The 13,254-nt window shown below is 38.3% G+C and overlaps 2 protein-coding genes and 2 long non-coding RNA genes across 8 annotated transcripts; 2 read left to right on the top strand and 2 right to left on the bottom strand.

The window, feature by feature from the left end:
* Positions 1 to 292: 292 nt before the first annotated feature.
* On the bottom strand, positions 293 to 785 carry LOC124209206. The gene is made up of 3 exons (XR_006880832.1): positions 619 to 785; positions 418 to 553; positions 293 to 338 (listed from the first exon to the last, which is right to left on the bottom strand). It is a non-coding gene; the product is annotated as an uncharacterized LOC124209206 (long non-coding RNA).
* LOC124209201 lies at positions 774 to 1,770 on the top strand. Of its 3 annotated transcripts, none has more exons than XR_006880822.1 (3): positions 774 to 1,082; positions 1,162 to 1,260; positions 1,379 to 1,770. It is a non-coding gene; the product is annotated as an uncharacterized LOC124209201 (long non-coding RNA). The 3 variants fall into 3 exon arrangements; XR_006880823.1 differs by having other exon boundaries at positions 1,162 to 1,263; XR_006880821.1 differs by having other exon boundaries at positions 956 to 1,082; positions 1,162 to 1,310.
* A 5,537-nt stretch (positions 1,771 to 7,307) lies between these two features.
* LOC124209181 lies at positions 7,308 to 8,717 on the top strand. 2 transcript variants are annotated; one of them, XM_046607084.1, is made up of 4 exons: positions 7,308 to 7,448; positions 7,551 to 7,617; positions 7,689 to 7,763; positions 7,865 to 8,717. In XM_046607084.1, exons 2-4 carry the CDS (start codon positions 7,606 to 7,608, stop codon positions 8,489 to 8,491), a joined length of 714 nt encoding a protein of 237 aa, XP_046463040.1. In that variant the 5' UTR covers positions 7,308 to 7,448; positions 7,551 to 7,605; the 3' UTR covers positions 8,492 to 8,717. The 2 variants fall into 2 exon arrangements, with proteins under 2 accessions (XP_046463040.1, XP_046463039.1); XM_046607083.1 differs by having other exon boundaries at positions 7,317 to 7,617.
* A 654-nt stretch (positions 8,718 to 9,371) lies between these two features.
* On the bottom strand, positions 9,372 to 12,981 carry LOC124209168 (chorion peroxidase-like). 2 transcript variants are annotated; one of them, XM_046607051.1, is made up of 14 exons: positions 12,824 to 12,981; positions 12,712 to 12,751; positions 12,363 to 12,636; positions 12,093 to 12,298; positions 11,833 to 12,009; positions 11,538 to 11,743; positions 11,301 to 11,475; positions 10,949 to 11,146; positions 10,749 to 10,875; positions 10,494 to 10,673; positions 10,263 to 10,416; positions 9,937 to 10,138; positions 9,729 to 9,834; positions 9,372 to 9,578 (listed from the first exon to the last, which is right to left on the bottom strand). In XM_046607051.1, exons 1-14 carry the CDS (start codon positions 12,896 to 12,898, stop codon positions 9,509 to 9,511), a joined length of 2,190 nt encoding a protein of 729 aa, XP_046463007.1. In that variant the 5' UTR covers positions 12,899 to 12,981; the 3' UTR covers positions 9,372 to 9,508. The 2 variants fall into 2 exon arrangements, with proteins under 2 accessions (XP_046463007.1, XP_046463008.1); XM_046607052.1 differs by having other exon boundaries at positions 12,363 to 12,624; positions 12,824 to 12,960.
* Positions 12,982 to 13,254: the final 273 nt, after the last annotated feature.

The raw sequence follows: 13,254 nt of genomic DNA, 5'->3' as shown, positions 1-13,254 counted from the left end.
AAGACAGTGTCATGAAGTATTGCAGTGGCGTGGTGAAAGGTTGTATTGATGCTTACCTTTATCATATGGGATATGAATTTAGTAAGGCATTTGACTTTCATCAAGCAGATCTGGTACAAACATGGCAGGTCACTTCACACTCTTCACGTCTCTGAAACTCTAAGTGGAAATGAGACAAGGAAATTATCTTCATTATTTACAAATTTACACAAATTTACCCAAGAGAAATAAAACTCTACCTATCTCTTAGCTGGATGACCTTCTAAACAGAAGTAAAAACAGCTACAAACATGCTGTTGCAGGGTACACCACCAAAATTGCGAGATTCAGAAAAGATCCTATGGTTCATGAGAAAGAATACCAATGTTGTATGAAAATCTGAATTGTAATGGTCTGGTAGCAATAATGGGGAAATACCTAATCTCAGAACATTTGTATTCCAGTATATGTGTGCTTCAAACATGAGTTTTAGGCTTTTGACAGCATGAGGATCTAATGGATGGAAAGTGACTGAGCGCTAAGTCAACTTGTTGGAATGACTGACAGTATCCATCTAGAATTTGAAGAAATAAGTTGGTACAGTACAAAAATAAGGAAACTAGGTAAAGATAAACCTACATATGATACGAAGTTCAATTTGGCATTTGAAATCACAGGATTCATTGAAATTTCACGATGTCAGAATGTAAAATTCACGATGTCAGAATGTCAACATGGGCGACACTGGCGACATCTAGTAATGAGTCTTGAATCTTACGTTAGTTGCACATCAGTCAGTCATGACACAGACATGACATTACATTACACGTCGTTACTTTCATAAGTTACTTAAAAAGTTTAACAACAGAGATTGGATAACAAGTTAACTGTTTTTACGTAATAGATAAAACAATCTTAAGCCATGCTTTAGCTGATGTTTCTTACTGCATCCTTGACCGCTTGACAATGTTTTCAGATAATTTCAGCCGAAGTTTTCATGTACCTGGCCAACTAGGTGCTCATGACATTAGAAATGAAATGGTCTAATCTAATAATGCAAGCTCACAACCTGTCTTCTGAAGCAAAATAATTTTTGTTGCAAGGTATTTATTGTACCAAAATTATTTTTAATTACTGTGTTCTTTAAGGCAATAATGTTCATGTTAATTTTTCCCTGTCAAGTTGTAGATCTTCAAGATATTTATGCCTTCGCCAGATCCAATTCTTTGCTGCTATCTATTTTGGGTACAACAGCGAGAAAATGCAGCTACTCAAGATTATGTGGTGTTCTTAGTTCTAATTTAGAACAATGTAAGATTGATTGATTTGAGGTAAACTTGGTTTTCTGTTACTACATCATGTGGTTTGAAAATTATATCTTAATATACTCTTCTTTCAGGTTAATCCCTCTCCAATGTTCTAGTTGCTTGGAAACCGACGAGAGATTGCTGGAATTGAAGACTGATAATTTGGTCGGTCCAGATACTATCTCTGGGGGCCGTAGACAATTCCAACAGCATGTGCGAGTTTTAACAAAGCAATGCGTAGGCCATGCGCTACCCAATGAGACAAAAAGCGATGTTTAATTTGTGTGGAATTAGAAATTTTTTTTAAAATTAGTTCTTGAATAAGTAAAATTCTTAACTGACAAAGATTTCGGCCAAAATGAATCATCGCTTTTTGTGTCATTAGGTAAAGAGTTGCTTGCTCATACTCGTGTAAAAAAAGACAAGATTAACTTAATCCACAATTCATAAATTATTTCAGTGCTTTTAAATAAATAAAGGGATTTGTTTATTAAATTAATTTTGCACTACAAGAGTTACACGGAAAGGAGTTTGAGGAAAGGTAAGTTTTTGTTGGTGGAATTTTAGGGGTGTGGAAATGATATGAAGGTATGTTTATAGGATTAAAGGTTTATAGGGATGTCGGAAATATATGAAAGTGTGTTTTAGTGAGATTATAAGTTATTGTTTTTATCATTACCTAGCATGTAGGTAATATTTTGTACAACAAACCTCAGCATTTTTTGAAATTCAATCCCCCCCCCCCAAACATCCTCTACGTTCCTTTTCCTTTCCCAATCCCGGAAAAATATTTATTATTTTTTTAACATGAATTCCCCATATTTCTGTTTTTGTTCCCTCTTAACATGTAATCGATAAACTGCAGGCCCAATGACAATTAAACAAAATAATGATGCAACTTCGGTAACCGACACCAGCACCAAGGAACAGCCTGCAGTTTAACATGATGTAAAAAAATATTTCACCAACATAGGCTACAATAACGTCCCACATCGGACAGCAACTACGGGAACATAAACGATAAACCTATAACCAAAATGAAATGAATTAATCTTCAGCATCAATGGAATTGCTGCCTGAAAAGACAAATTGATGTCACTATTTTTCGGTTTCAAGAGTTAACCCAAATATTCTGAAAACAATCTCTGTAGAACTAATTATCTGAAAGCTATTGTTGAAACAAAATTTGAGTTGAAAAACAATTTTACATGAAACTAGATCTAAGACTAAACTACAAAATCATTTGGAATTTAAATACTTGAAAAAGTGCCTGCAATCAAACATTCTAAGTGTCATTATCAAAACATTAATCAGCTTAATCTATAATCCTAATTGAAAAAAAAACCCATTACAATTGAAGTCTCATTGACAATATAAAAAATGATGAGAAGTATAGTAAACTATGGAATCTCTCAGAATTATTGTTATAAATGTTCTTAAGTAATCTACAGTTGGCAAAGCTTAATTTCTGATGAGCCATATATACAATAAGAAAGTTGATTGAAACAATTACTTCAATTGTTCTTAAGTGTTTTTTCATGTGAAGAAACACACACAATACAAGTAGCAAGATGAACACCTTTAACCATCTGGCTACATCAAATGATCAAATCCATGTGCATGTTGTGCAGCAACGAAGGAGATCAGACTTTACCAGGCTATTAATCTGTTAAAAAAAAAAATTCAATTACTCTCAACATCCCATGTCTCAAATGACACAACAAACATTATAAAAGTTAGCTTAAGCTATGCAATCCCTCACAGAATAAATATTGCAGAGGAACCTACAGTTGGCCAGCTTTTCTAATGTCGACTCAACTGAAAGATCTGCAACAGGTAAGTTAAGATATAGTCACCAACTAACTAAATCTGTAGTCTAACAGTTATTAAATTAAACAACATATTTACTTGAATTTTTCTGAAGTGTTTTTGACCAAAACGTGCAGCAGGTACAGGGACCGTACAGGGAAAAGAGACATCATTGACATTTTGGCAAAATGTACCATAGCTGCTTCAAGATACTAGGCTGTTGTCACACAAATAATCAACATTTAGTATCCTTAAAGAAATTGAAACTAAAATGAATAAATTACCTTTTCAATTTGCTGTACACTACAACGATTTCCATTCATAATCACACTCGCTCAATCGAAAAAAAAATGGCGGTAATTGTCTGTCACTCACTAGTCAGTAGTAGTCACTAACGAGTAACGAGTAACGAATGGACACTCAGCCACCTGGTGGACATAATTTTAGGTTTTAGCCACCTAGTGTAACAGTCGACAGTTTCCTCACAGCATCCGCGAACCACGAATGAATGAACGGCTGGATTGCTTCCAAATTTTCAAATTTCAAACAGCTCAACCTCCGAATATTAATTGAATCCTACGGGGATAAATGAGAAATCAGTAATTAATCTTGTTTGCTTTGGTCTATAAACTTTTCTCTTTAGTTCTAAGTAAAAAATATGAATTTTGCGAAAAAAATTGAAAGAAAAGAAAGACTTGTCTTCTGGGTCACTCTTCCCGTCTTCCGCCAAAATTCTGCTGATAAACCTGACTGTTCGTGGCACAGAGACAAATGGGCTATGTTATATTTTATTTCAGGAAACGCCCACATTTCCCTTCCCAAGAATAACGTCATATCAATCGGTTGGGACCAACGTATACTTGTCATTTCTTTTAAAACCTTTCGTGATTTGATAACATTTTCTTTCTTTTCGAATCGAATTTCATGAAAATGAAACGTAGAATCTGAAACTCACCGAAAAGTGTAAACTGGAAAAATTTGAAATGAGTGAAAATCGTAAAATCAATGTGAACGTTGATACCAAAAGAAAAAAAAAACGCGGAATTCAATATACTTTATAAATCGAACCAACGAATCAAACGATGGATTATTAAGAAGATTACTTAGGAGGGAGGTAACAAAAGGTCTCTAAATCAAAATTCATTAAAGTAATTGACTTCAAAGGATAAGAAAATAAAGAAACATCAAAATTGTGCCCATTGAAATAAAATCCATTTACAAAGGAAGAAAAGCCATATGGCAGCTGCTTTGGAAGCTGCATTGGCTGCTTTGAAAGAGATTTTATCAACTGGCGTTTAAGAAATTCCGACAAGATAATCCATCGTGATCATTCACATTAAGAAAAGGATATCTGGTCAAACACACTCTCCCTCTACTCAACCATTACATAAACCAAGCCCAGTCATAATCCCCTAATCCACCGCAAGAAAGATAAACTTGTCACGCTCGGATGTGGCGGCAGGAAGTGTTTGACGGGATTTTTTATTTCTTTAGCCACTGTAGAAATATTTCCTCGATCAATAGAAACCAAATGGCAAATTTTCGCATTCCGCTAGTTTTTACTAGTTCTTGATTTCCGTTTAATCTACCTACATACGTAACTCATCTTCACTGTGGCTAGTTACGGTAATTTTTCTTTTCCCATCATTTATACTTTAATTGTTAAAGAAAAGTTTTAAATGTGAAATTTTACCATAAGATTATTATGCAGTTGGTTCCACTTCAAAATCTTCCCGATCAGTTCGCCAGCGCCACTTTTACGACGAGTTCCAGCTTGAGCTACTGGAAGGAGAGTTCTCCAGGAATTCGTTTTCAAATCGAGAAGGTCGCCGCCGCATCGCCCAGTTAATTAGCGTCTCTAGTCTGAGAAATCAATTATGGTACAGAATTTTAAATTTTACCTTTGAAACCGATTACCAGAAATTAATTTTTCCTCTTGATTCATCAGTGGTGGTTTCAGAATCTCCGTCGACGTGCCCAACAACTTGGATCATCAAGAGCTGCGCCTCCGACTCGCGAAACAAATCGCCAACATCATCGATCATCGCCTTACGTTTATCGTCAACGACAAAGGTTAGTCTCGATTGGATTAAGAAGATTTGTTGGATTATTGATTAACTAGTGTCACTTGTTTCGTTTTATCAAATTTCAAATTCTTCCGCCTCACCTAAAATCCTTCCGACTCCTGCTGGATTCTATTTCGATCCTACAGTTGTCCCATCGCTGGTGCCAACCCAACTACTCGACGTCTCGAGTCTACACCTCCACAATCACCACTTCAATCCGAATGGGGTCGCTGCCAATTTTCAAAAGGATGTTATTAGTCCCCAGTCCAACATCAACTTTACTCTTCAACTACATAGATGGTCTCACCCGGAACAGCATCCACAGCAACAAGACTATTCTTCCTATTACTGGAACTGGGAATAATGAATACTCTCCTCCCTTTGTTCATCTTCTGTACCTGTACCCAATCCAACATTTTACTCCAATAACTGTGATCCACCTCCATACAACTTTTCTTCAACTCACAATTGTTCACCTGAAACAAAAAACAACTAACCATTTTATTGACAGTCATGTCACCCGTTATGAAAAACCACATTTTCATAGTATACACTTCACTGAAAATTCTACAATGGTTAAGCAAAGGATCTACAGTCTGTAAATCAACTAAATTATACATCTACGATGTCTTATTGTAGAGAAATTTGTTAACATAGTTACTTTAATTGCTGTCGAGTGTTTCTGATTGGGATTTGGATGAAACATACGGCAGATCAGGTAGCACAGCAAGGGACATTTCAGCAACATGAACAGCAGTTTCAGGCCACGTGATCAGATGATTTGGCCCAATTCGAAATTGGCTAGATTATCTGTAAATTCACACAAACATTTTACATTACATTAAAAAGGAATGCGAACAAGAATGACCTTTTTAATTTTGATGCTGGGAAATGTCAAAGTACAACGTAAGTCCGTAACGAGTAAAAGTTTTCGCTCGATATCTCAGAAAGTAACAAACGTTCTTTGTTCTGTCAGTTCCCACCCAGTCACCGACGAAGACTACGCCATCTAGTGGACAAAATTGTAGGTACCTAGTGACAGCCAACAGATTCCTTGGCAAATTTGAATGCATCTACGAACGATTGGATTGCATACAGACTACAGAGTACGTACACAGTACCATAGCCATCTACAACAACTACACTAAGGGCCAGGGAGCAGCCGCAGTCGATCTGTAAAAGAGAGTTTAGTTTGGCATTGTTCCACCGACCCAAATTCGGGTTTTAGGGACTCTTCCTATATACGCCAAGAGAATTCAAGAAGCCAGGCGGCGCCCATCATAACGATCATAACAAGAAGAAAATGAACCTGCGGTTGTTATTTGTTTACATTCAAATATTCACAGAGGACGAGGCATTAATGCAGGACACGTACGGCATTGATTTCACTTTTATTACGAAGCTCCTTTTTGTTTCTTTGGCACGTAAACAACAATCTGAAAAACCCGCACAACCTCCACAATACATTGTTGTAATACACAGTTGTTGAGGTTAACATCCATCTTTGCTGACGGAAATGCCAGCAAGGCTAATAAAAAATCTGTTACATTTCGAAACAATTTTTAAAAAGTTTAACTTTGTCGTATTGTTTTTACTTCCCGAATTATAGTTTGCCTCACTGTGTGTTACGCAGAAGGGTGCAGGTGCGTTCCTGGTATTGTTGTCGGTTTGAATTTCCCGTTTTTCCCGCTTTATCTTCCGTGTCAAATAAAAAACATAACTGAAATCTCCATGACAAAAACGAGGTGTTCCAGTTTTTCCAACATCCACATTCCGGAAATATCCACATTCGCAGTAATAATTTCACAATATGAACAGCTTTCAGATGGTTAAATTTGGTATAAATCAATTAAATCAATGAAACAACTTACGCGCACCTTGATCATTGTTCAATGTTCATTGTCATCAATAATTCGATATGTTTCCTGAACGAGAGCGGATCGATAGAAAGGCAAACAGAATAAAAAAAATTGATGTCAACTTTCGGAACACGCAAAAACCATTAGGACGGAGACAAAAAAGAGACAAAAAATCTATCAACATGAGTTATTGATGTCGCTTGTCCGCGGTCCCGTTAAAGTAAAAAAGGTAAACATAAGGACACATTTTTTGTCAACTTTTATAAGATTTGTAATATTTTTAAAAAATTGAAGGACATCCACCTGCGCTGACTATCAGTGCTCGATGGCTTACACGTTACACTGAACGAGGCGTTACCATTTGAGTGATTCAAGAAGGTCGTTTGACCGGTTTGCCTGAAACTCGTCACTACATCATTGGTTGCTGGGTAACGTTACACGCATTATGACTGTTGTGGGTTCCGTCAAGGTCCATCTCAGCCAAAACTATATAAAGGCGACGAGTTTTTGCATCTTCATACTGTTGACAGAACGGCGGGAACTGACGCGCGGGACTATTAGTTCAAATCAAATTTATACGTCATCATGCATTTTTCGGTGAGTTTCAGAATAATTTTAAACGGATCGACGAATCGGTTTAGGAACAAATTTTGGCAATCATTTTACAGGTTGGTGTTGCTATTTTGCTCATCTGCTCGACCCTACTAGAGGCCGTGCCAACGCCTCAAATCAAAAGCATTCCGGTAAATAAAACCATCTGAATTATTGTTTACTGTATCAAATTACTTGATTTTAAATTCCACCATTCCTATTTTTTCTGCGCATAAATTTAAATGGACATCAGAAGCAACCGTGGAGACCCAAGGCCATTCGTGAAAAGGAAGCAGCTGAAGCAGCTGCCAGGGCAGCCGAAGAAGTCGCTAGAGCAGCTGAGGAGGCCGCCAGAGTATCGACAGAAGGGACCACCGAAGTAGCCGAGGACGTCACCGAGATTGTACAAGGGCCCATCATCACAGCATTAAACGAAATTACGGAAGATACGACATTATTAGCGGAAACCGTCTCCGATAATAATGAAAACGATTCTTCAACCGTGACCGAAGAGCCATCTGATACCAATGCTATTGTTTCTACTACTACAACTACGCAAAAGAACATCGTAGAAAACTCGCCATTACCTACTGGTAAAACCAAATCGGCCCGAAAATTAGTTTTATCCGCTGGCGGAAAACCTGAAGTCACAACACAGAAAACAGCGGCTCAGATTACCAGCGTTGATGGAGATGAAACCGTTTGCAGATTGTCGTTGCGAGGAAAGCCCTGCACTTGTCGTTTCGAGAAGACCTGCCGCTGTGATTGCGGAAGGATCACAGCAATGAAACAGGACTCGGCTGGTAACCCAGGGAAATCCAGCAGAATAAGAAGCCATAGAATTCGATTTTCAAAATTGAATAAACCTTCATCTTTCTAATTATTTTCTAAAAATCTTTTTTTACCTTTAAAATTGAGTTTTTGTTGTATGTTAAACAGTTGGTGTTCTGACGGGTACAGAATTTCTTTTCTCCAGTTTCTTATTCCATTTGATTCGCCATCTTGCATACCTCGCGGTTTGAATTTCTGATGTAAACAAAAAATTGATTCTATCTGTGTGATTATAGTGCACTTGAAAAAGGATGGAATAAAGATGGAAAAGGGAATGGCCTTGGCGAGTGAAGATGTGAGTGAAAGAAAAACAAGTGAAGAAGAAATACACGTCTCCATTTGAATCAAAAAAAGGAAAATGATTTAATTTCTTATTATCTTGTTGAAAAAAGGAAGCTAAACTGGTTTTGACTTACATGATGCCTAGATTGAGATTCGATCTGTCGTGCTCCTTTTGAATAATAATCAGACCCGCCAAAATTGAAGCAGCAGTCTTGGCCATAATTCCTAATGGTGTAAGTAAAAATGTAACTCGAGGTTTTTGGTTAGAAGGGTATTGTAGTTAATTTAGTGATTGAGATGTTGACCGCTGTGGGGAAATGCAATGTCATCGATTCGTCGGTCTTTTTGTTTTAGTCGGTGTGTAATCTTAATAACGAAATTCCTTACTTTCAATTTTATGCGTCCTTTTTGCGATTGCCTACGGTGGTTGCGAGTGCTGTTAGTGTATCAGTATGTACTTAAGACTTTACCTGGTTTTCCCATGTTTTTCTTTTGTGGTTGGCTATCAGATCGTAACATGCGCAAAGGCGTTTCGCTGCAATCTGCCAATTCCACAATTTGTTGTCGGTTTGCTAATTGCTGTTGGTACAAAAACTTTAGAAATTAGATAGAAATATTAGCTGAATTGCGTCAAACACTATAGCGAATTCTATTGTCTTCAAATTTATTTCTTTTATCCTATACCACATCCTATGCAACCTTCACCTTCAGAGATTAATAAAATAATAACACCCTATAAAAGCGTGTGGGAAAAGGCTCAGCCCTTCTACGGTTCTTAAAATGTTTAAAGGGGTAACATCTTGGAGAAATCGATTCCTGGAATATTGCTGCACGGTACAAGTCGATTGTATAAGCTGGTGAAGTCAAATGATGCATCCAGCCATCCAGAGAAGAGTAGTACCGCGAATAGAGCAGTCAAATAAAAATTATGTAGATTAATGTACACATGTTTTTAATAAAATACTTGCTTCAATACAAATATAGCAAAAATGAAATATACATACTCGTGGGGAGTGCGGAAAGCTTTGGGTTGGATGTAACCTACGGTGCCATCGCTGTTGTCACATATAATGCGCGCCAAAGAGACTTTTTGAATTTCTGCCAGTTGACCTGACATAAACAACCAAAACGTATTAGGGGAGAATTTTAGTAGAATAACTGCCTGAGACAGTCAAATAAGATTCCATTTCTTTGGGCATTTGATTATAGTACCTGATCTGAAGCTGGTGGGTTGATCGACATTGAATTTGTAAAAGAAACGATCACTCCTCCTCAGATTCGAAAATTGATATGCGAAGATATTGGCGAATGTGGGGCCTAGCACAGCGTCGGGCATAGGATATTCGGTCACTCCGCCAATAAACAGGTCAATGTCGTACACTGACTCGTACACGAACTTCATAGCGTTGACGACCTGATACGAATATGTCATTACATTATGGATTTTAAAAAAATCGATGTGAGACGACTAGATGCCTTAATTCATTATTTTGACACGAACACCGGAAATATTTAAAAGGGTAATAATCAAATCTCACTTCGTTTGGTATATAAGAAAGCAGTTGGTCGAAACTAGACGGCAAAGGTTGTCCAAGGAAAGCCAACATTTTAGCGTATGTAGGCAGGCCATGATCTCTTCCACGTTGAATGTTGAATGCTGTCAGATCCAGCCCAACTGTTGCCCCTTTTGGCCTAGAAAAAGTGAGCCAAACCAACAACATCGTCTGTTTGAACCGCTGGATTAATTTATAACAAGAACTAGTATTTACTTGAAAAGTTGACTGGTAATGTCGAATGCGAAAAAGCTGTCCACTTCTTCGGCAGGTACTTGGAGAAGTCCACGGAGAGCATTATCCATGAAATTAGCTCCAAAGAGCCGAGAAGAATCATCGAACGAGTCCGAGAGTTGGTAACTCTCTCTGCTGTCACTTCCGTCTCTCTCGAAAAGCCTGGGCAGATTTTAAACATCAAATATAAATAAAAACGGCAAAGTATCAAATTTCCGTGTGATATTAATAACACACCGGATGAAGCTTCTCAGCTGAGAGTGACCCATGCGGAAGGCGGCAGTGGAAAACTCGGTGAACACGGCCGGATTCAGAGTATTTGAATAGCCACTTTCAGAATTAACTTTGGCAGCCATCGTAGGACCTAAAACCACACATTTGAATTGTGTACCAACAACTCATATAAAAATGAGCCAAAGATGATAAAAATATTTTACCAATTATGACTGGCAAGTATTCGTTGTAAATGATGTGCTGCATTTCAGCGATAACTAAACGCCGGGCGTGTTGGAAATAAAACTCATCCGTCTGACCCGGAACTATCCTGAACAAGTTTTCAGCGATGCGGTTGTGCTCACGAAGCCAAATGGTGTGCATCACTGAAAGTAGCGGCTGTTCGTTGACTCTGCTATCACCTAACAAATAAAATAAAGTTCATTGAGACAATTAGGCCTTTTGCTAGGCCCCAGTATATCTACCGTTTAAAAAATCTAAAATGCTGGGATAGTGGGATACCGATGATTGTATGTGGTATGAAGATTATGTAATAAATTATTCAACAAGATATACCTGCATCAAAACAGGTTACTGGACAGTTGCCCAAAGGCAGCATTTGACGACCTAAATTGCTGATGAATGTCCTCATCCGGCCCCTACCGGATGTCGAATCCCGCAGGGACCTGGCTTTTGCGGCTGTACTTCCGTAAACGTTCGAGCCGTCGATCCAGTGTGTTAAAGCGTTGATCTATTTGATGACAAAATAACATGAAAACAAACTGACAATTTGATGCGCTAGATGAATAATACCTGTGATCGCATTCGGGGAAAGGTTCCGTCCAAATTATTTCCAAATGTCGAGCGAATGAAATTCATGCACGTCACTTGACCGTTACCCAATGGATTGAAAACAGGATCGTTTCTTGGGATGGCAATGGGAAGGCATTCTGGGTGAGGAGGTGCCACATTGACGCCAGTTTGTTGGGCCGAACAGCACAGAAATTCAGATCCATCACCTTATTTCACCCGAAATTGCAACATAACATGCCATATAATATTATAATAACACCAAAGTCGCAATAAGTCATAGTATTTAGCCACTTACTCTTGGTGAAAGTCGGGGTCGACGTCAAGTCGTGATCGAGGAATTGTCCCCATTGCATCGTCAGCAGGGAGACGTCAAGACGGGAAAAACTTTTGTTGTTCAAAACTGTAGTGGATACGAGACGGGCGCTGGGCAACGGACTCCGCGTTAATTTGCTCCTTCGAATAGTCGCCACACCTTTGTAATTTAAAAGCATAGGTAACGATAATAACATAAGACGAAAATGGATCAAATAAAATGTAAAAGAAAATTCAACTCACCGTCGTCATATCCTTCGCTCGGGGTGGAAACGAGTCGGTTGAAAATGGTACCCGATTTCCCGAACGATGGAACTCCGACGTTGTTACACGTCCCATCGAAAGTGCGAAACTTGGAGTTAAAGTCACAAATTTGCCTGTCGCTGACATCGCTTCCAAAAGTAGACGACCGTTCAAAATCTCCAATCTTCTCGGCTGGGATTCCCAACCTAAGATGAATTTTAATAAATTTTTACCAGAATTTTCTCTAATTGAAGATTTCATTAGACTTACTTATCACTCAGGTACTGCCGAGCCACCAGATAGACAGCGGCTTCTTTTGACTGAGCCATCGCTTCCGGGTTGTATCGCTGCGGATTGAACCGGCGCGAGTGATACTTTTCATCGGCTCTACTCGTTCCATGATGTTGGCTTCTATTGCGATCAACTTCCAATATCTGGGCTTCCAGTTGTTCCCATTTCGTTACGTACTCTTGGCCGATCCGTAAAGCTTCCTGAAATTCTTCTTCGGTGAAAGTAACCTCTTCGTTTGCTCCTTGAGAAAATTCTAATTCGAGGGCGTGTCATTGGTTGATTTATTAAATCTTTGTCGTGCCATTTAAAATAATGAGCTAAAACATACCTTCGCCATAAGGAGCAGCTCCTCGGCCATCTACCTCCAACTGTTTGAATTTGAACAAAAAATAAAGTTTAACTAATTTTGCTGAGCTAAAATTTTGGATTGCATTTCTTACCAGTGGGCATAAGCAACTAGCGAGGAACAGCACAACGAACCATTTATTAGAGCAATCAGTCATTTTCGGTAACATACGAGTCGATCTGAAAATCCTGAGAGATTGGGAAATTTGGTTTCATCTCCGCTGTTATATAGTACGTTTTTCTTGCACGTGTTTAACCAACGTGGCCGCACAATAAACATTTGTCGAATCCCACAATACCGCAATAAAATTCACAAAGTAAACGAAAAGTATATAGGTTCAGTTGCCTGCACAATACTAATAGTACTTCCTGTATTATTCTGGTTGGTTGGAAATAAGCTATAGAAAGGAAAGGAATGACGTCCAGCGCAATCGTGCCAAAAGCTTTACGGGTATAACACAGGTGTTTTCTATTTAACTCAAATAATCTGCGGTTCATTATTTGTACTATACTCTGGGTTCGTATC

The sequence above is a fragment of the Daphnia pulex genome, chromosome 12 (genome assembly GCF_021134715.1).
Source record: "Daphnia pulex isolate KAP4 chromosome 12, ASM2113471v1".
In the NCBI taxonomy this organism is placed as follows: Eukaryota; Metazoa; Arthropoda; class Branchiopoda; order Diplostraca; family Daphniidae; genus Daphnia; species Daphnia pulex.
Note: the sequence above shows the minus strand (reverse complement) of the source record. Positions and strands in the feature narration are given on the sequence as shown.